At 35.4% G+C, this 21278-nt stretch overlaps 1 protein-coding gene across 1 annotated transcript; it reads right to left on the minus strand.

Annotated features, from left to right (window-relative positions):
* Positions 1 to 17144: 17144 nt before the first annotated feature.
* On the minus strand, positions 17145 to 17957 carry LOC120177425. Its single transcript, XM_039183581.1, has 2 exons — positions 17724 to 17957; positions 17145 to 17603 (listed from the first exon to the last, which is right to left on the minus strand). The coding sequence occupies exons 1-2, from the start codon at positions 17955 to 17957 to the stop codon at positions 17145 to 17147; spliced, it is 693 nt and encodes a 230-aa protein (XP_039039512.1).
* Positions 17958 to 21278: the final 3321 nt, after the last annotated feature.

Consider the following 21278-nt stretch of genomic DNA (forward strand, 5'->3'; position numbering starts at 1 on the left):
AGGAAGCTGCTGTTCAAGCAAACAATGTGGCTCATAAGTTGGTGGACTTAGTTGGCTTCACAAGAGAATTAAAGCAGATTGATAACTCCACACCTGAGCATGAGTGGAAGTTAATTTGGCTTTTAAAGGAAATAGAGAAGTTAGGAGTGAAAGCTATTCCCTACATATAAAGTTTTGTTTGATGTACCGAAACTTTTGTGTTCAATGAAATCTGTTCTAAGATGATCACTCTTGAGTAATACCTTTTCATACATGCATTTGCATTTTGCATCTTTGCATTTTTTATTTTGCAATTATACTTTTACACAATTTACATTCCCATTTTTTTACATTTTTCACATTTACATTTCAGTTTTATTTAAATATTGTTATATGCATATAAATAATTTATGAAATGTTTTATAAAATTAAAATCGAGACCATTCATTCATTAAAAGAAGGATTTCAACCGAAGTGATATTGGTTCTTACTTGAAGCAAAAACGCTTAGCACGACACAAGGAAAATGTATAAAGAAACTGAGGATAGGCTAGCCAAATTTGAGATAGAGCATAAAGAGACGCAAGAAGAATTAAGGAGCAAGTTGGTACAAGTTGAAACTAATATCGCAAATTCTCAGATCAATCTACTGAACAAGTTGGAAGAAATGATTGGGAAACATTTGACCACTGGGAAAAGTCTTGTTGAAAACCCCACACATCATCTTGGTGTTACATCTATTCACATTCCGAGGCACACTTCTGTGCATCAGGAAACCCAAGCACCAGTTCACTTCAATGTTAAAGACCCACAATATCATGCTGGAGTTTTGTTCCCCACAGACTGTCCTACTGCTTTTGGGTTAAAGCTAAATGAATTTTGTACTGATAATGAGATCTTTGAACCAAATGAATTAGATGTGAAGAGAAAACTCATCCAACGTCTGAAAAATGTAGAAGAGGTCATAAAATCAAAATAGACATCTAAGTAATTTTGTGGGTTTGACGCCAAAGAACTAAGTTTGGTCTCTGACCTAGTTCTCCCGCCAAAGTTTAAGGTTCCATATTTCGAGAAGTATAATGGGACCACATTCCCTTCGTCTCATATCACCATGTATTGTCGTCGCATGACTGGCTATGTGGAGAATGAAAAATTGTTGATCCACTGTTTTCAAGACAGTTTATCTGGACCTGCATCCAAATGGTATAATCAGCTAAAACGTACTCAAATACGTTCTTGGAAAGACTTAGCTCAAGCCTTTTTGGGTCAATACAAGCACATGACTGATATGGCCCCTGATAGAATAATGTTGCAAAACATGAATATGAAGTGCAACGAGAACTTTCGACAATATTCACAACAATGGAGAGACGTTGCTTCTCAAGTGCATCCACCATTAACAGAAAGGGAATTCACTACTTTGTTCATCAATACATTAAAATTTCCCTATATCAATCACATGATAGGGACTGCCACTAATAATTTCTCTGACATCGTCATGTGTGGAGAAATGATCGAAATAGCTATCAAGAATGGCAGGATAAGAGGCTTTGATAGTACTGACGTCGAGAGAAAATCTGAGATCAATACAGTGAGGTCTTATTCAACTAATCACGGGACTAAATCTTATAGAATGACTCGAGAGAAAGCTCATATTGATGAAATTCCAATGACATATGAGGAATTGCTCCCATTATTGGTTCAGCATAATCTTGTGACTCCAGTTCAATCTAAACCAAAAAATACCCCATTTCCTGAAAAGTATGAAGTTAATGCAACATGTATCTACCACAAGGGAAGTACGTGGCATACTATTGAGAATTGTGGGGCATTAAAACGCAAGGTTCAGAATTTAATTGAATCAGGGGCATGGACCTTCGAGGAGTAATGTGACATGATAAATAAACAAGTGGAAGTGTTATCTACCACTGTAGTACCTTTCTATTTTCAGTATCCTGTTTGAACTTGTTTTTGTTCCTTTCTCCGCCTTTTGTGCAATAAATAAATTTGTGTTGCTTATTAAGGTTATGAGCATTGAGTCAATTTTGCAATCTTGTAGTTCTTTGAATATCAACTGGATTAAAAAAGTTCTTCATGATTAGAGTTATAATCTTTGACAGAATATCAGGATTGAAAACCAGAAAAACAAGGACCATTGACCTTACCTCAGAAGAAATACACCCAAACACTATCCTATTACAAATATGAGATAGCCTACTCCTATTGAAAGGAATTACAAAAAGGCTTGGTATTTATATATATGAGCGTACAACATGGGGCATCATTGGTGTATTACATTACAAAACCAACTAGAGTATTTTTCTATTGATGACGTTCAATGATGAACGTAATCTTCACAAATAGGTAAATCTAGTTTAAGTCAGTTGCTTGAGAATTGAATTCTAACAAAGAGATTTTCTGAATTCCACCAAAACACCTAGACTATAACAGGTTCTTCTTAACAAGCTTAAGAAATTGGATTTGAACACCCATGTTATATTATTATACAATAAAGCTTGAGTTGTCCCTCTAGAGCAATTGGTTAATCGCCCTGGCTTTATGGATAATATTCAGCTAGTCTATTATACTATTATATGCAATAAAACTGTCCCTCTAGAGCAATTGGTTAATCGTCCCGGCTTTATGGATAAGTTTCAATTAACCTGATAAAGGTGATTATATTATTATATATACAATAAAGCTGAATTCAGCTAGCCAAAGTGGCAAATGTGTTAACAAATGGACTAAGGGAGTTACGAAACACCTGTTATAGTCAACTTCACACAAGCACTCAGAAATTTCATTTTTAGACCGATATTTTTACACTACTTTGATTAGATGAGTCTAAATGAAAGATTCCAGAGAATTGAAATGGAATGACTCTAGAAGGTCTAGTGATTGGCAATCCTAGTTGCGTCATTTTGTATGCATCCGGTTAAAATACCAAATCCTCAAAGTGAGACATGTGACAAAGTTCACAAAGTGCGAGAGATGAGTGACATATTAAATAGATGTAACCATAAAAAATAGAAAGGCCATCCTGAAACCAAACCAAATCTTGATACTTGTCAAAGAATTATAATTCTCAAACATTACAAAGTTGTTGATTCTTTTGATATTCATTAAATTCATTGTTTATGATTTGATTATATTGTGAACCTGAAAGGGGTAATACTTTACAAAATTCTTTCATTCTTCAATAAAGAAAGGAGAAAAAACATTTTCAAACAGGACAATCCCAAATGAGGAAGGTCCTTTGGGATGGTCCTTGAAGCAATTGTTGCTTATTATACCTTTGTTGTAGAAAAAGAATGAACGAGGCCAGAATAATGAAGCACTTCACATTTTTAAAGGCAAGTGGTCCAAAAAGCCAGAAAGTCTGGAGAATTGAACTTGTGACACTCTCCTATGACATTATTAGTAGCTCATCAAGAAAGATTATCGTTTATCTCATGCTGAGGGTGATAAGCATCACCAGACAGATTATTTTCCCCAACCATCAATTCATGTTCTCTAGAAGATTACATCATAGAGCCATGAACAAGTCACTACCTGCACTCTGGTTATACTGTGATGCTGGCTCAAGTCTTGATATATCATTGCTACTTCTTCTATACTGATCATTTTCTTTGTCAAGATGATATCCATTATATCCTTCAGAAGATTACTGAATTTGAAGACTTAGAGCACAGAATAAGACATTGGAACAAAATCTACCCTTATAGGCCTTTTATATAGGGTAACATTGGTTACAGGATTCCAAAAGTTGAAGATGGCCAGTTTTACTGTCAACTAAACCGTTCCATAATTCGAAAAGAGTGGGATATATTGGAGCAGTAGAAGAGATAGTTGTCGTAGCAGTCATTGCAAGAAAATGCACCAACAAAAATCTTCTAGTTCATCTTGATGATGTTTATTTCTTCCAGTAAGGTTGTTACACTGGATGCTACCGGCAACAAGGTCGAAATTTCCAAATCTTCTCATCAATTGCTCCAACTGATCATCATTCAGTTCTTGCACATCTGTTTTCAAAAGTATACCAAGACAGTAGAAGATAACCTCTGCATCACTGATTCCAGAGAAAAGAGATAGGACATTGATATCACTGGGGAACATGTCTCTAACAGCTCCTCATGTATGGTTTTTAGGGAAACCTAGAAGCATTTCCACCTCATCAGGTTCAAGTGGAAAAATTTTATTCCTTCCAACCCATACCAGATTCCATTTTCAGCACTCATCAAGAACATACTTCTGGACACTCGAAGGTGGCTCATCGTCATAAGCTTCAAGAGCCTTACAGATCCTTTCTGTCAATTTGGCACTTCCTGTACATGTTTGTAAACAGTTCAACTTTATCCCAGGAAGGTCACCAGTTTGTTGTCAATGGAAAAGTATCATGTATGGTGCAATGAGAAAGTAGAATAAGAGGAAATTTGTTCTTAATTGGCAGATTATGAATATAGCCCCATTTCCAGGCAGCAGCACAAAAATGCTTCGAATCTACAAATTCTAGCTCTACATCGTATAAGTACTGTGATATTTCAGTCCAAACATTAACTGGAGCAAATGCCACGTTCTCGTAGTAGAAATAAGGAGACCCAATAGCATCTTCTGGAAGTGTTCTTTAAGTTATTTGATCTGGTTTGGTATGAACCCCAAAACCAATCATTAGATTTAAAATATGAATTTGCTCATAGTAGAAATAAGGAGACCCAATAGCATCTTCTGGAAGTGTTCTTTGAGTTATCTGATCTGGTTCGGTAAGAATCCCAAAACCAATCATTGGATTTGAAAGATGAACATGATCATCTTCATTAAGAAGCTTCTTTTCAAGCTTCCTCTGCTTCTTCATTTTCCAAAAACCATAGCCAGAGTTTCGTCTTTGCTTGTAATTGGGGTCATTGCATAATTGCTTCCTATCTTCTACTGAAAGAAGTGCGTCAACAACTTTAGCCATTTGATCAGCACATATAAAATCTGTCAACTTTGCAATTGATGAATCCGGACCACATCTCTCCATGGCTATTAAAGCCTCAACCTCTGAATATCCTGTTTTTGTCAAGTATAACAGTTTATTCTCCTCATCAGAATCAGAATTCAGGATTTCCTCGGTATCAGAAAGAACTATCAATATCTGTAAAATCATCCTGAAAGATCGCTTCATAATCAGATGAGTTGTTATCAGAATCAACATGTTGCGTGGGTATGGATTTTTCAAGAGCATGTACCATTATATATGTAGTCTTGCCAGTACATCAGATTACTGTTTGCATAAATTGGTTTCTCTCCTACGGAAAAGAATATTTCAGAGATGGCCTTCACTGAAAGATGATAAGCCACTGTGTCAACCTGGAACAGATTACCAAGTTATTTTTACTGCTCTGTCTGACTAAATCCCTCCAGATACATAAAATGGTCACCTCATTCAGAATACACATATTTCAGATGTTTTTGTCATAATGATTGAGTACTTCTTAAGTTTGTGACAACATGAAGAGATTTCCTCCAGTTACTTGACAATACTATTGTTTAGTGACACCAGAATGAGAGTATTTAAGATAAAAATAATTTGGGGCACGAATAAAGCTACAAGTACCTACAACAGTTCATTGTCAAAATTGGACCTCGTGGGGATCATGACATTTCAGTCAAACAGACATTAAGAGTAAATCAGACATATCTAGAGGGACATCTTGAGGGCCCATTTTAACCAGAAATAGAATATTGGGGCATTTTGAAGGCTCACAACAATATGAATATTTGAGCATTCTTGGAGGCTCATCTCAACAAGAAGTAATGTTGAGCACACTTTTAACATTTGTATCAGCAAATGTTGGGGCATTTTAAAGGTTCCTTCAGACAGATCCATGTGGGGCATTTTGATGGCTCAGATTAACAAGAAGCAAATGTCGGGGCATGCTGAAAGCCCATTTCAATCAGAAATTGGAATAACATTTTGAATATTCATATCAGCAAATGTTGGGGCATGCTGAAGGCCCACATCATTATGTGTTAAAGATCATTGCTTTGAGCAAAAATTTCCAATGAGATAGAAAGGTATGAAGAATGAAAATGATAAAACAGTGACAGTCGAGCTGACTATATTACTTCGTTCATCAGGCAGTTGCATTAGGGTCCTGTTGTTGAACAAATATCTACTCATCAAGTATGGTTTCAAATACCCAATCTTCTTAAATCATGTGTCACATGACAATGTGTTCTTTGATAAACTACATCATGATTGCATGAATAAAGATGATCCCCAGCGGCAAGAATTCCATGAACTTCTTTCTGGACATGGCCCCTATACCTGATGTGTTTCTAATTCCTACAACGCTCATTACAGAAGAAAACGTGATCAATATCACACTTACCCTTGCCTGAGACAATATCAATATCAATTGGTATCTCCTATTCAATTTAACACTAGCACATTTTGTGAATTTGACCAACTTTTTGGTCATACTAACATCACACTTGAATCCCCACTGAGTTTTGTTCTCAAATGGTCTTGTGACATCATACAAAAATTTTAAACACCATGCAAAGAGCTTCAATGATTGAGAAATCTTGGCAGAAGCCATAAAAAAAGGGATGAATGTGTTGTCAAATGCTTTACGAACATCTGAGCTGAAACCACATGAGATGAAGAATGTGTTGTCAAATGTTTTACAAACCAGTGATTATGGTATTGAACCAATGTTGTTATCATATGGTTTTCCTTTATTGATACAAGATGAAGTTTGTCTTCTTCAACCCCAAGATTAGAAATGAGATATGATGAAGATTTCTTTCCACAGAAGGAGAACTGAAATTTTAAACAAGAAACTAGTGGTGCCTACTAAGGTTGAACGACAGGTTGTTGTTAAACATCTCGACATGATATGGTTCAAGTTGCCTTATTCAAGATCTGATTATATATGGATACATGAAAGGAATTGGGATAAATATTCCTTGTAATGTGTTTCAAAGAATCAAATTAGAACAAACTCTACTCTCCTAATTAATCCCTGTTGAGTCAGACATATCTACATCTACATTCTTCAAAGATGATAGATTTTCTCTTCAAAGATGATAGATTCTCTTTTGAAAAGATGATAGATTCTCTTTTCAAAGATGAAAGCTTTATTAAATTTCTACACAAGTCCAAACAAAGAAAGTTGGTTTTATCTAAGATAAAATGGGGCATCAAAGTCATAGTTCTGATTACAGCAAGAGTTCCACAAATGAAACATTTCTTCTGAGACTTAAATGAAGCAAAGAAGGCACCAAGATACAAGTTAATCAGATGATTCTGTAGAAATGCAATCTTGACAGCATAAGTTTCTACACTGATATCCAAAGGTAACCCTGGCAATAAATGATGAAGTGAAGGAAGACCAAGTTCACCACTTTGAAGTCAAATGAAGATTGCATCAACATTCATGCATTCATAAGAACATCATTTGCACAATAGACAATGCATTACATTGATACATCTGAGTGCATTCAAACATGAAGTTTTACAGATCTTTGGAAGAACAAGAAGATTCATGGTAAGAAATACCTTACAAGAAGAATGTAGAATTCAAAACCTCGAAGGCAGGAATCACGCCAACATCTGAAGAAGAGATGGACGCAATCCACAAGAATAAGCATTATCTTGAGATTGGGGCATGTTACCCAATCAACGTGTTATTTTAAAACATAATGAGAAAACCATTTCCATAGTTTCTCATTTTATCTTTTCTAAAATGAAATTGTTGAAAAGTAAGAAAACGATTTTCTTAGTTTTTTTTACTTAGTAAACTATTTCCAGCAGCCTTATCTTGAGATTGGGGCATGTTACCCAATCAACGTGTTATTTTGAAACATAATGAGAAAACGATTTCCATAGTTTCTCATTTTATCTTTTCTAAATGAAATTGTTGAAAAGTAAGAAAACGATTTTCTTAGTTTTTTTACTTAGTAAACTATTTCCAACAGCCTTATCTTGAGATTGGGGCATATTACCCAATCAACATGTTATCTTGAAACATAATGAGAAAACGATTTCCATAGTTTTTCATTCAATATTTTCTAAAAATGAAATGTTGAAAAGTAAGAAAACGATTTCCATAGTATCTTACTTAGTAAACTATTTCCCACATCCATAAGACCTACAGTGCAGGATTTTTCAAATAGCAATTTATCTCACTTGAGATTGTTTTTCTTAAAACAAATTATTTCTCGCTTGAGAAAGTTTCCCTCGAAACAACAATTTATCTCACTTGAGATTGTTTTTCTTAAAACAGAACTTTGTCTCACTCGAGACAGTTTCACTCGAAACAGAACTTTGTCTCTCTCGAGACAGTTTCACTCGAAACATAACTTTGTCTCTCTCGAGACAGTTTCACTCGAAACATAACTTTGTCTCTCTCGAGACAGTTTCACTCGAAACATAACTTTGTCTCGCTCTAGACAGTTTCACTCGAAACAGAACTTTGTCTCGCTCGAGACAGTTTCACTCGAAATATAAATTTCCATCTCTCGATGGATCAACATTTCCATCTTAATCAAGTGAAGTCAAATGAAAAAAAAAACTTATTGTCCTTTAGTCTTTGTCCTATTCTCGTTAACACAAGAATGAACAAAGAGGGGCAGCTGAAGACACTAGTTTTTTATTTCATTTATTTTATTTATTATTATTATTTTGTTTTAATATTATTATTATTATATTATATTATTATTATTAAATAAATAATTAATATTATTACAAATATGCCCAATTACAAGATACCGGAGCCCAGATCAGGTCCAACAGTGACCCAACTTGAACCAGGCCCGAGAAGCCCAAATTATTTGGGAGTTTCAGCTAGGGTTGTCTAAACCCTAACCCAGCCGCCTCTACTATTTCCTAAAGCATCTCAGTCGACTGTTCAAACTCCCAGCCGCCTCTAGCTGCTTCTAGAAGCCCCTCCACGTTGATGCCTCAGCCCGCTCCACGCCGCTCTAGCCGCTGTCGACGCCACGCTACCCTCGCTGAAGACTCCAGAAGCTTTGCTGCTTTAACACCCGCCGCCCACGTCGCAAGCTATGAGGTGAGTCACCACAGGTTCGGTGACTCACTAGAACTCATCTCTGGGACCGGTCCGACGAGAGCCTCGGTGGTGGCTATAAAAGCTACCATACCGGCAAAGAAAAGGGAGGGGAGCAACCTGGAAAACAGAGAGACACGAGAGCAAACAACGACACCTACAACAACAACAACCAGCCGAGAAAAAGAGAAATAAGAGCTTACCTCGCTGGTGAATCCCAAACGTCGCCGGAGTACCAAAAAACCGAAGGTAGTTTTTTAGATCTACGTAAATTCGGGACCTTTTAAGGGAAACAGAGGGCAGAAACAGTTTTAGGTAGTGCCGATCTATCCATTGAGGGTTTTTTTTATTTTTCGGCCACCGGAGATGGTGGCCGGCGGCGGTAGTCGATGCCGGATACAGACCGGCCGCCTTCTGATTTCCCTCCGATGAGGGAAAATAAGGGAGAGTTGAGAGAGCTTCTAAGCTCTCTCAGTTAAAGAGAGAAGAGACAAGAGAGAAAGGAAGAAATGAGAGAGCTGGCCCTTCGGGCCAGCCGTTTCGGGTATAAATACCCCTTCCCAAACAACGCCGTTTTGGGAGGGGTATATCTGTAATTTCGTTCATGGCCAAACCCTTTCCGCAGCCATCCTAGTTTGTAATCCTTACATTTTAGTCACTAAAGCAAATTTTAGATCCTTTTAAAATCGATATTCGAATTTTATATATATGTATTTTAGTCCTTAACCGTAATTTTAAATATTTTAGGTAAATTACTGATTTAATCCTTTAATTTTAATAATTAATTTTTTAATCCCGAATGCATGTTTTTAATTTATTTTAATTTGATATATGAAATTTATATAATTTTAGTTTAGTCACTAAATTAATAAATAAGGAGAATAACATGTTTAGTCACTCAAATTTTAAATAATTAATAATTAATTAGGTATTTAATTTTATTACGTTATAATTTAGTCACTAATTTTAATTGTAAGTTTTTATTTAGTTTTAATTTTATTTAATTTACTCATTATTGATTTATATTTTAATTTTATATGTTTAAACTATTATTTTCATAATTATTTTATTATTGTTATCTTAGTCATGTAAATATATACTTATATTCTTTTAAATAATAATGTTTATTTATTTTCAATATCAAAGAAAAGGGCAGTCTTAATACAACTGGATGTCCTATTCTGTTATTTTAAATAATTAAACATTATAAAAATTATAATTTAGTTTTATTTAAATTATTACATTTTTAATATTTATTTTTTATTTATTAATATCGAATAAAAGAGTTGTCTTAAGGCACCTAGAAGTCATTTTCTGATATTTCTAAATAAATAAATATTTTATTTATATTTGAATAGATTTTCTTAAAAATTATAGCAATAAATTTGAAATAACAGAATTATAAATTAAATATATTTAAATTCTTAAATTCTATTATTAGAGACAATTTATAATTAAAAAGAACCAATTTTGGGCGTTGTAGGGGTGCTAATCCTTCCCTAAACATAACCGACCACGAATCCCTTTTTATTATTAAAAAGAACGAATTTTTGGTTAAAACGCAGATCAGTTTATCTTTTAATCGATGTTTTCTTAAAACTCTTTTAAAAGATAATTTTTAGGTATTCAACCTACCTAACCCAAAAGGTCGATGGCGACTCCCAAATTATTTTAAAAAAACTATTTATTCACATCACTTTTCCCACCAAGTAAAAACTTCGTGCCCGGACGAAAACCGGTTACGACAGTCATGTAACATGGTCATCGTGGTTGCTATAAAATCTAGCATTGTGGCCTCCAAAGAGCTTATGTTAGATGAAGATGGTACTCCCTCATTAGAATTATGCCATGGCATATTCATTTGGAAACCCTGGGAGTCACTGAAGTTCTGCTGCCTAGCGGGCTAACTAGCATTGTTGGTTCCTTGATTTCCCCAAGAGAAGTTTGGACACTGACACCATCCAAGATTGTTAGAATAGGGCTTTTTTTTACCTCGATTATAGTTATCTACATTGTGGATGGATTCCATATTGGTCGGACACTCGCTCTCATTGTGATTGCCATGGCATAATAAACATGCTGAATTGGATGCCTTTACTTCTCTCACCTCACTTGGCCTCTGCAAATTCTTTAACATATTGGTGATAACAGCAAGTTGGGAGGACACCGAACCCTTCGAATCTAGCTCGAAAGCTCCATGTGATTTTTCGCCCAAGGCCAAGCCTTGTAGATGAAAATTGGTAATCGTTGGTGGCAATCCTATCCAGAATGTCAAATGCCTCTGCTGGTGATTTGTCAAGTAATGTCCCATTTTCCGAGGCATCTAGCATCATCCTCGTGGGTGCATTGACTCCATTGTAGAACATCACAACTTGAGTCCAGTCGTGGAATCCATGATTGGGGCACTTACGAAGCAAACTTTTGTATCGATCCCAACAGTCATACAAGACTCTTCATCGTCTTGGTGAAAAAATGCTATGGCATTTCTAAGATGGTTGTTCATATTTGGTTGATTATGCCGTAGCAAATTATTTTTGCACAAGTCATCCCAAGACCTTATGGAGCCGGAAGATAATCCATTGAGCCATGCCCTGGCGTGATCTTTCAAAGAATACATAAATAACTTTAATTTCAGCATATCTTCATGCACACCTTGTTGTCGAAAAGAGTCACAAACCTCTAAAAATGCCCAAACATGGTGTCTTGCATCCTCCTGAGGAGTACCACCAAACTGTCCAATCAAGTCTAACAAGTCGAACATAACCGGTTTGAGCTCGAAGTGGGTTGCCTGACTTATGGATGCCACAATTCTAGGATTTAGGTTATCTATGATAGGGTTTAAATGATCTCGAATACTATGAGGCCTAGCTGCATTCCCAGCATTCGAAATTGCCTCGATATTCTGATATTCCTCTTGACCAATTCCTTGATTTCTGATCTGATACATATTTGCTTGAGCACGTAAAATAAAAACCTGAAAAAGACAAAGAAAATAACAAGTAAAACAATGCAAAAAAAATTAACAAGTAAAATAAAAATGCTTTGACAAAACAAATTAACTTCCAGTTGCCAATCCCCGGTAACGGCGCCAAAAACTTGTCCGCTCGTTATGGGTACTATAAATGAGTGCAGATATATGTGCAAGTATACAAAATCGAATAAGTAATACAATGATAAGTGAGTATCGTCTCCACAGGGATTGGAGGAAGTCGAATAAGTTCTATCAAAGCTCTTTACTTTGTCACCTAAGTAAAGTTAGTGATAGTATGTACAAATGAGAATGTTGTGGGAAAATGAAATGGATGTTGTGAAAATGGAATAGTGGTGTAATTTGATATGTCATGGAAAATTGAATTGTGTTGAGTGAAAACAAAGTAAAATGTCAAGACAAAATAAATTGTAAATATACGAGTTAATTACTAAGACTTTGTCTTTCTCACACGACAAACTGCTATGGGAATGAGTGATGAGAGTCACTCTGGAAAACCTAAGTTTACTTCTCGGAATGATCTTATCTTTATGCCTCTCTGCCCGACAGAGTATACTAAGGTGCCCTATGCTATCTCTAGTAAGGGACTCGACAGATTAAAGATGCCCTGGCAAAACCGGTTGGCGTAAACCCCTGCAGTGATCCTATTGGTCCAGATAACAGGATATGTCTCGACAATACCTTTTTGCGACAGCATTAACATCTAACCTATCATTCATGCACAACTCTTTTTAGTCAAATGAAATCCTAGCCTTATCTCTAAGGTGGATTAGGCCTAGTTACTACCTAGAACCCCTTGTTTATGTAGTTCCTCCCTAGTTTCTCTCGAACACTAATGATGTGTTATCTCGATATTCTCTCGAACCCAAAGAATCTCCTAAGGAATGGCTACACTTGTAGCTCCTACAACCTTAAGGAACTAAGTCTCATAAACAAAACATAATATAACATAGGAAAACAACCATTCATTGAAATAAAACTTAAACATCCAAGTGAACTCCAACCAAATAGGTTTAGTTCATGGTGGGGTTCGAAATAAACAAGCACAAAGCAAGTTTCATCCGTTCCTTACAACCCAATAACAAAATATGAAAGTAAAGAACTAAGGGAAGGAGAAAAAACCTTCGACATGCATTGCCAGTGTAACATCCATAATACCGGGTTAATGATCAAATTGTAAAGTTTCAGAATTTGGTGACTAGAGTAGAACCATGGATTAGTTCAATGATTTATTTGGAAATAAATCATAAAAGCTGTTAGTAATTATTAGATGAATTGAAGGGCAAAAGGGTTATTTGACAAGGAAGATTTTTATTTTCCTTATAAGATAAGGAAACCACATGGGAAGAGAGAAAAAAGGTTCCAGAGTTCCCTTCTCTTCTCTTCTTCCTTCTTCATACGTGAAGGCTTGAACCAAAGGTGAGTCTTCTATTTAGATAATTTCTGGATAAATTTAAGGTTGGGTTATGATTAGTAGATGATAACTAAGCTTAAGGAAAGCTTAAGTTATCTTAAAATCAAAATATAAAGGAGTTATGAAAGATTAAAGATTTGGAGTTCTTGAGTGAAATATTGAAATAGAGTTTATAATAAGAATTGAAAGTTGAATTTGACTTGCCGTCAATAAGAATAAGAGATTTATGAAGTTAAAAAGGATTAATAACAAAGTTGAAAGTTTAACAAGATTCTTAAATTTTAAGAATCATGATGAGATATAGAAGATAAATATGGTTTATATGGATATAAGTTGGTTTAAGTAATGGTAGTTGAGTTTAATGACATGATAGGGGCTTAAAATAGAAGAATTTAGTGAAAAGTTGATGGGTTTTGGGCTTAAAATGAAAATTTTGGGCAAGGTGTATCGATGCACTCTTTAAAGAAGAACCATCGAATGTAATTAGTGCATCGATGCGAAAACATTGAAGGTGATTGGTGTATCAATGCATGGGTAGTGCATCGATGCACATGTTAAAGAATGCATCGATGTACTGTAGAATGCATCGATGCACTTCAAGGGGAAATTGAAATAGACATTTTCTTTTGGTCTAAGAAATGATAGATTAGAATATATCAATCGGATACTGATATGTATCAATGTATGATTATATAGATATCGAGCACGAACATGTTCTGGAACGATTATCAAGTTAAGATTCGATCGAAAGAAAGGAAATCATAAAAGTGGATTGGAACTTAATGAGACCCAGGTGAGTGCATATTATTTAGCATATGATGTTTAATGGGAAATAAGACTTGTGACAAGTCTATTTTCAATAGTAAAATGCATGAATTCTTAGATAGAAGTATGTTTTTGCTATGGTTCATATGTGTGCATGAGTCGATGTGGTGACATATTATTGTATATGTTGCATGATTATATGTGTTAACATGCTTTTGTATGTAATGATATAAGAAGTATGTGCTATGTGATGTACATATATATGAACATATGTGAAACTGAACTATGTGATTGCATGAGAAAGATATGAGCCATATGACATGATATATGTGAACATGAGAAAACAAATTATAAGATATGAACTATGTGATAATATAAAAAGAAGTTATGTGACTACATGTATATGTGAAAGAAGCTATGAGCTTATATGATATATATATGATATGAAAGTGTATATGTAGAATGATATAAGTGAAAATGCCCATGTTATATGATACGGGAGCTATAGGTATAGCTGGAATCCCAAGAGTCGAGGGTTCTACGTGGTCTTTCGGGACATATATGTATCATTTGGAACATTTACAGGGTCTTTTGAGACAGATTTGATCCACTAGAATATGTATATGGTTCTTAAAGAGTGGTCCTTTGGGACAAATACAATACATAGGTCCTTCGGGACAAAATTTCATAGCCCCCCCTTACGAGCTGTTGTGACAGCATAGTGTACAACCTCAATAGACTCATATATCTACAGTTCTCACAGGTGTACATGGGCTAATAAGAGATAACATGGAATTCAATGTATGTGATATATATATGTTTTGTGATATGAATTATATGATATGATATGATATGATATGATATGATATATGTGTGTGTTAATGATTATTGTATATGTTATAAGATATATGATATGAACATAATATATCATATAAACAAGAGAATAGAAATATGAATGGTAATAATATGATAATGATAGGAAAGAAGATAATTATATGCATGTGTGGATGTGATATATGAATGGATATATATGTTTGGGTATGATGTGATAGCAGTAATTGTTCATGCATGATTATAAGTTATAGTTTACATTTTATATTTATTGCCTCACTAAGTCATAGACTTAGCGTGTAAGTGATTTACACGTAGGTTTCAAGAAGAGTGAAGAGCAATGTGGAACAAGACAGGTCAGTTCTCCTTACTGAAAGTCAGATCAGAAGAGAGGTGAATAATATGTATTTTAATATATAAAGTTCTAGTTGGCATGTATTCAAAAGAATATATTGTATAAGCTCTGAATAGTTTTGTAAACTTTTTGAATAAGTTAAATGTTATACAAGTTTTAAATTACTCACTATTTTATAAAAGTAAATGTTTTGAAAAGTCAATGTGACACCTCAGACTCGTATTCGGTTTTTAATATGGGTTGGGGGTGTTAGAGCCGGAGCTTCCCTCGGCCACCACGAACTGCCCCCAGCGAACTAGCTCCTCTCGGATGTCTAGAACGTCACTCCCTCAATCTTGTCACGAAGAAATGCCACGGCAAGTAGGATTGCAGAAGAAAGATGAGACCTTCTCCCTCTAATTTTTTAAGCTCAAATCAACGTGGAATCAAATTCTTCAACAATGTGGCTTTATCCTCTATTTATAGTGGAAAACTAATCATAGGACTTGGTGTTGACTTTCCTAGAAAACCCCAAAACCATAGTTAAGTTACTTGAGAGTCGGGCTGAACAGGCTATGATACAACCTGGGTAGCTGGCTGAGTGACCGGCATAATCCCATTTTAGGCTCCCAATGACAGACAGGATATGCAGGGTCAGGCGGCGTCAGCAGCAGAACTGGCGATTGCAGCACCGGTCCCTCCAAGCGGATCTTCGAGGTAGATTTCTCGGGCAGAGCTCTCGGAGAGTCGGATACAGCTGGCTTCAAAAACATCTTCTCGCACTTTAAGCGCTTTCGAAATACCGGTTGAACTTGGCATTTTCATTATGCTCGGTAATCTCTTTATATCATGGCATTTCTTTTCCTCTTTCCATTTCTTTCAAAACCTGCACAAGTATTATTAAGGTTCTTTAGGTAGGTTTTGAGGTGTTTGAGTTTAAGAAAAAGGATTTACATAGGGTTTCCATGAAAAGAGACCTTCCAAGACTGTTTAATCTCCCTCAAGAAGCTTGGATGCAAAGTCCAAAAATTGAAGAACTTAAATGGCTTAGGTCTGTTGGTGGGGGTATCTTTTGAAAGACAAACTATTGTCATACAATAATCAGACACACCTGGGGGAAGGAATTCAACAAGAGAGTTTTGGAATGTATTGACCCAATTTGAGTTAGTGAGAATTCGGTCAAGCTTTCTTGCAAGATAGGATCCAACTTTTTTGTTGCTCCAAGTAAAAAGAGGTCCTATAAAAGGATGATCATGAATGTATATAGTCTGAGTAACATCTTGGAACTCTTGCATTTCAGGAGATGAGGAAGGGCAGAAAAGCTCATAATATGAACTTTCTTTAGGAATAAGAGTGATGTTAAAATCTCCTCCAAGAATCCATGGGAGGTGACCAATAGTTCTATCCAAATCATGAAGATTTTGCCAAAGCTGTCTGCGAGTGATATTGTCATTGCTGCCATAGACTGCCGATAAAACAAAAGGCTTTCCATTGTACTTTCCTTTGGCAGAGATAATCTGATCAGAAACTTGAAAAATAGATAAATCTAAAATTTTCTTCCATAGGATCCAAATTCTCTCGTTGATGGCATAATCATATTTAGAACTAATATTCCAGTTTGCTAATAAAGAATCAAAGATGGCTTTGTATTTATCTTCTTTAACTCTAGTCTCTAACAAGCAAAGAATGTCAACATTGTTCTGTGATGCCCTTAGAAGCACCTTATTTTGCTTTAGAGGATTGTTAAATCCTCTTATGTTCCAGAAGCTTACTATCATTAGAGGTTAGGTTCCAAAGTGGCTCCTTCTCCCTCAACAATAGAACTTTTTGTCTTATCCAACTTTTCGTTCTTTTTCTGTTTTAGGTCTTTTACCAGTTCAACAACTCCCTTTGAAGCAACTCTGCTTTTCCTTTGAGGAACTTCCTGTGTTGAAGGGATTTTATCAATCGAATTTAAGAGTTCAAAACGATTCTTAGATCCAGCAAAAACAACTTTTTCTTCGGGAGGTCTTCCTCTACCACATTTATGAAGAGAAGAGGAACCAACTTCAACCGTAGCAGAAGTGTCAGAAAAGATTGGCTGACTTTCAGTAGTTGGGATAGGTTGTTGTTCTTTGAGGTTAATACAATTTTGATCAGAGTTAGCTTCTTTCACTTGAAGATTTTTTGTAGGTGAAGGATTTGGAGATGAAGTATCAGTGGGTAATTTGATAGATTCCGAACAATTAAGGTCAGACTGATTATCAGTAGATTGAAGAACTTATTTAGGAAGAGATTTGGGAGAGGCAGGATTCTGTGGAATCTCAGTATTTCCATTAAAAGAACTAGGAATTGAGACATCTTTTTTCTTCCAGACCTGATTTGTTGTAGGTTTTGCAAGATGTTTCACCAAACAATTTTTATCGTTGTGACCAAAAACCTTACAATTCCTACATCTAGGAGGTAACCATGGTACCTCAACATGAACTGATGTAGTTAAACCATCATTAAAGACAACATCCAAAACTTTAGGAATTTCTTCGTTAACTCCAATTTCCACGCAAATCTTTGCGAATTCAAGCCTTGTATTAGAAGTTGTAACTGAATCCATAAAAATTGGATTCCCTATGCCACTAGCTAAATAACTTAATCCTGCATAAGTGAAGAGTTTTAGAGGAACATTATACAAGTGTACCTAAATCGAGATTTTAGAAAGATTGAAGTGAAGACGTTTTAATCTTGGTTCCCATTTTCTCAGAATAAGGGGCTTGTTAAGGATATGCCATGGGCCATTTTCAAGCACCCACTCTCTAACAGATTCTGTCTTTAATTTTGGTTGGGTAGTAATTTAGGGTTTGGCTAGAGAAACTCCCAAATAGTTTTCTTGAGTCCATCGGTCAATTGAAGGGTGGATAAGAAAATTGAGATTTGAAAGAGGACTTAGGAGGAAGACGACCATCGGTAACTTAGGAATAATAAACAAGATGATGAAGTCCACCGGAAGCACGATGGGTTCTTGGAATCCGTTAGATCTACTAACGTGCACCCAGAGAAAAATCACTATCGTGCGCCGCGTCCTAAAAATTTATATCATAAAATAACGTTCATTTTAAAATTTGTTCATCTTAAATTTTTTTTATATCCGTGACAATGATGTCCATCACCCACGTCGGTTTCAAACAGGTAATAAAATCCCAATTGGAAGGCGCCAAGACAAAGTACCAAGATGTAAGTTCAAATAATTTCCTGTAATTACTCGAGCTGTACTATGAAAACCTTTTTTTCGTTCCCTTTTCAATTGAGTCCAAATGAAACAAGACATGCCCCATCACCTATAATTGTCTTCAACAACAGTTACAAATTAGGAAAATGAACCCTTAGCTTGTTTTGTTTCACCATTCTATATCTCAACTATTGATTGATTTGGTTTTGCTTTATTATCATGCATTAGAAGAAAGAAGAAAGAAGAAAGAAGAAAGAAGAAAGAAGAAAGAAGAAAGAAGAAAGCCTTCTACTATCAATCAAATGTCAATAGCAGAATTTGCTTTTTGCTTACACATCAATGTCAAGTACGAAAAAGAATTAACCCTAATGAACTGACAGAAAAAGTTGCATTGGCAAATAATGCTCCTACTGAATCGACTCATAGAGTTTAGGGGAAGTTTTACTGTATGGTGGTTAAAAAACGGTAAAAAAATAGCGTGATCGGTTAAAATTTAGACCGATTGTGTTATATCCTTTAATCGGAAATATTATCAAGTACAATAACATATTAGGTAGCGCTTATATAATGTAATAGGTAGCGCTTATATAATAAAATAGATATTTAACATGAAATATTATCAAGTACAATAACATATTAGGTAGCTCTTATATAATGTAATATGTAGCGCTTATATTGACCTATTTTTGAAGTAAACCGGTGTATTTATACCGGTAACATTGTAAATTTACCTATTAGATTATAATTATTGGTTTCGATGTTTTTTGGATCGATAGAATTTTAAATGTATCAACACTTTATGCTTGCACCTCATTGGGCATTCCTATTTCATTCTGGAAAAAAGTATCAACACAAACTATAAAAGTATCAATACATTATTTAGGCCTATTTTCTCATAAAACCGGTATATTTATACCGTGTACATTTTAAATTTACCTATCACATTATAATTTTCGTTTCGATGTTTTTGCGATTGATACAATTTTACATGTATCGACACTTTATTCTTGCATCTCGTTGGGCATTCATTATGGACAAAATGTATCGACACAAATTTAACAAGTGTCGATACTTGATGCTGACATATTTTCTCATGAAACCGGTATATTTATATCGGCTACATTGTAAATTTACCTATTACATTATAATTATCGGTTTCGATGTTTTTGGGATCGATACTTTTAATAAATGTATAGACACTTTATGCATGCACCTCGTTTGGGCATTCATTCTGGACAATAAGTATCGACACAAATTCCACAAGTGTCGATACATGATGCTGACCTATTTTCTCATAAAACTAGTATATTTATACCGGTTATATTATTAATTTACCTATTACATTATAATTATTGGTTTTGATGTTTTTTGGGTCGATACTTGTAGAAAATATATTGACACATATTTAGGTAGTTATTGTACATACCTAAATATGTACTGTGAATTTAATGTTGTACCCACCCTTTAACTACCACTACCAATACCACATCCTATTGAAAGCAGCACGACTGAAACATGTTCAATGAACCTTTGCTTACATCTCCATCAACTTCAGGACCACTGAACTTGCACAACAAAATTTTTTCCATGGATCATACTGATGCAGACAATGTTAAGCCAACCGAGGAATGCCTTGAAGTACATAATGTTGATGAATCTGATAGATTGGTTGGTCAGTTATTCTGTTCACGTGATCAAGCTTGGTATTTTTACAAGGGATTCATACGTGAACATGGGTTTAGTGCACGTAAGGGAACAACACGGCTTGACGTGGAAGGGAATGTGAAGACACAAGAATTTTGTTGTTCCAAAGAAGGGTTTCGATAATCAAAAGTCAATACTGTAGATCATCAACGTGCTAATACGCCAGACACAAGAACATGATGTAAGGCTAGAGTCGTAGTTACAACAATAAATACAAACGATCACTGGTATGACACCATTTTTGCGTTGTAATAGAGCTGTAAGTAAGACTGATATCGATGAGGCAACAACATTGAAAGAGGTCGGTGTTGGCACGTCACAAGTAATGAACTATTTAACGCAGCAGACAGGGGGCTATCATAATGTTGGATTTACACATAAAGACCTCTACAATTCACTTCAAAGAGGTAAAGCAAAGGAAATCGTCGATGGGGATGTGAATGCGCTTATTGCCTACTTTGATTATAAGAAACATGATGATCCCGGGTTTTTTATGATATACTCGGTAGACGAATCAGGGGCATTGTATAATCTAATTTGGTCGGATTCTACATTGAGATCGGATTACACATGCTTTGGTGATGTAATTGCGTTCGACACAACGTACAAAGATAATTTGTATGGTCGACCAATTATGCCTATTGTCGTGTCAATCATCACCATAACACAATTGTGTTTGCCACTGCCATAATCGCTGACGAGACGTCTCAATCTTTCGAGTGGGTGCTACAGAATATTTTTGAAGCCATGATAAATAAATCACCTATTTCAGTTGTCACCGATGGGGATAGGACAATGCAGAGGGCTATCAAATCTGTTATCCCTTATGCTAAGCACATATTATGTTCTTGGCATCTTTCTCGTAATGCTTAAGCTAATATTGGTGAACCAAAATTTACAGCAGCATTCTCAAAATGCATGGCTTCCTGGTGGACAACCGAGGAATTTGATATTCAATGGCGTTTGGTTGTTTCAGAATTCAACGTTGAAAAGCATCCATGGGTG

Source organism: Hibiscus syriacus, unplaced genomic scaffold (genome assembly GCF_006381635.1).
Source record: "Hibiscus syriacus cultivar Baekdansim isolate YM2019G1 unplaced genomic scaffold, ASM638163v2 tig00112289_pilon, whole genome shotgun sequence".
In the NCBI taxonomy this organism is placed as follows: domain Eukaryota; kingdom Viridiplantae; phylum Streptophyta; class Magnoliopsida; order Malvales; family Malvaceae; genus Hibiscus; species Hibiscus syriacus.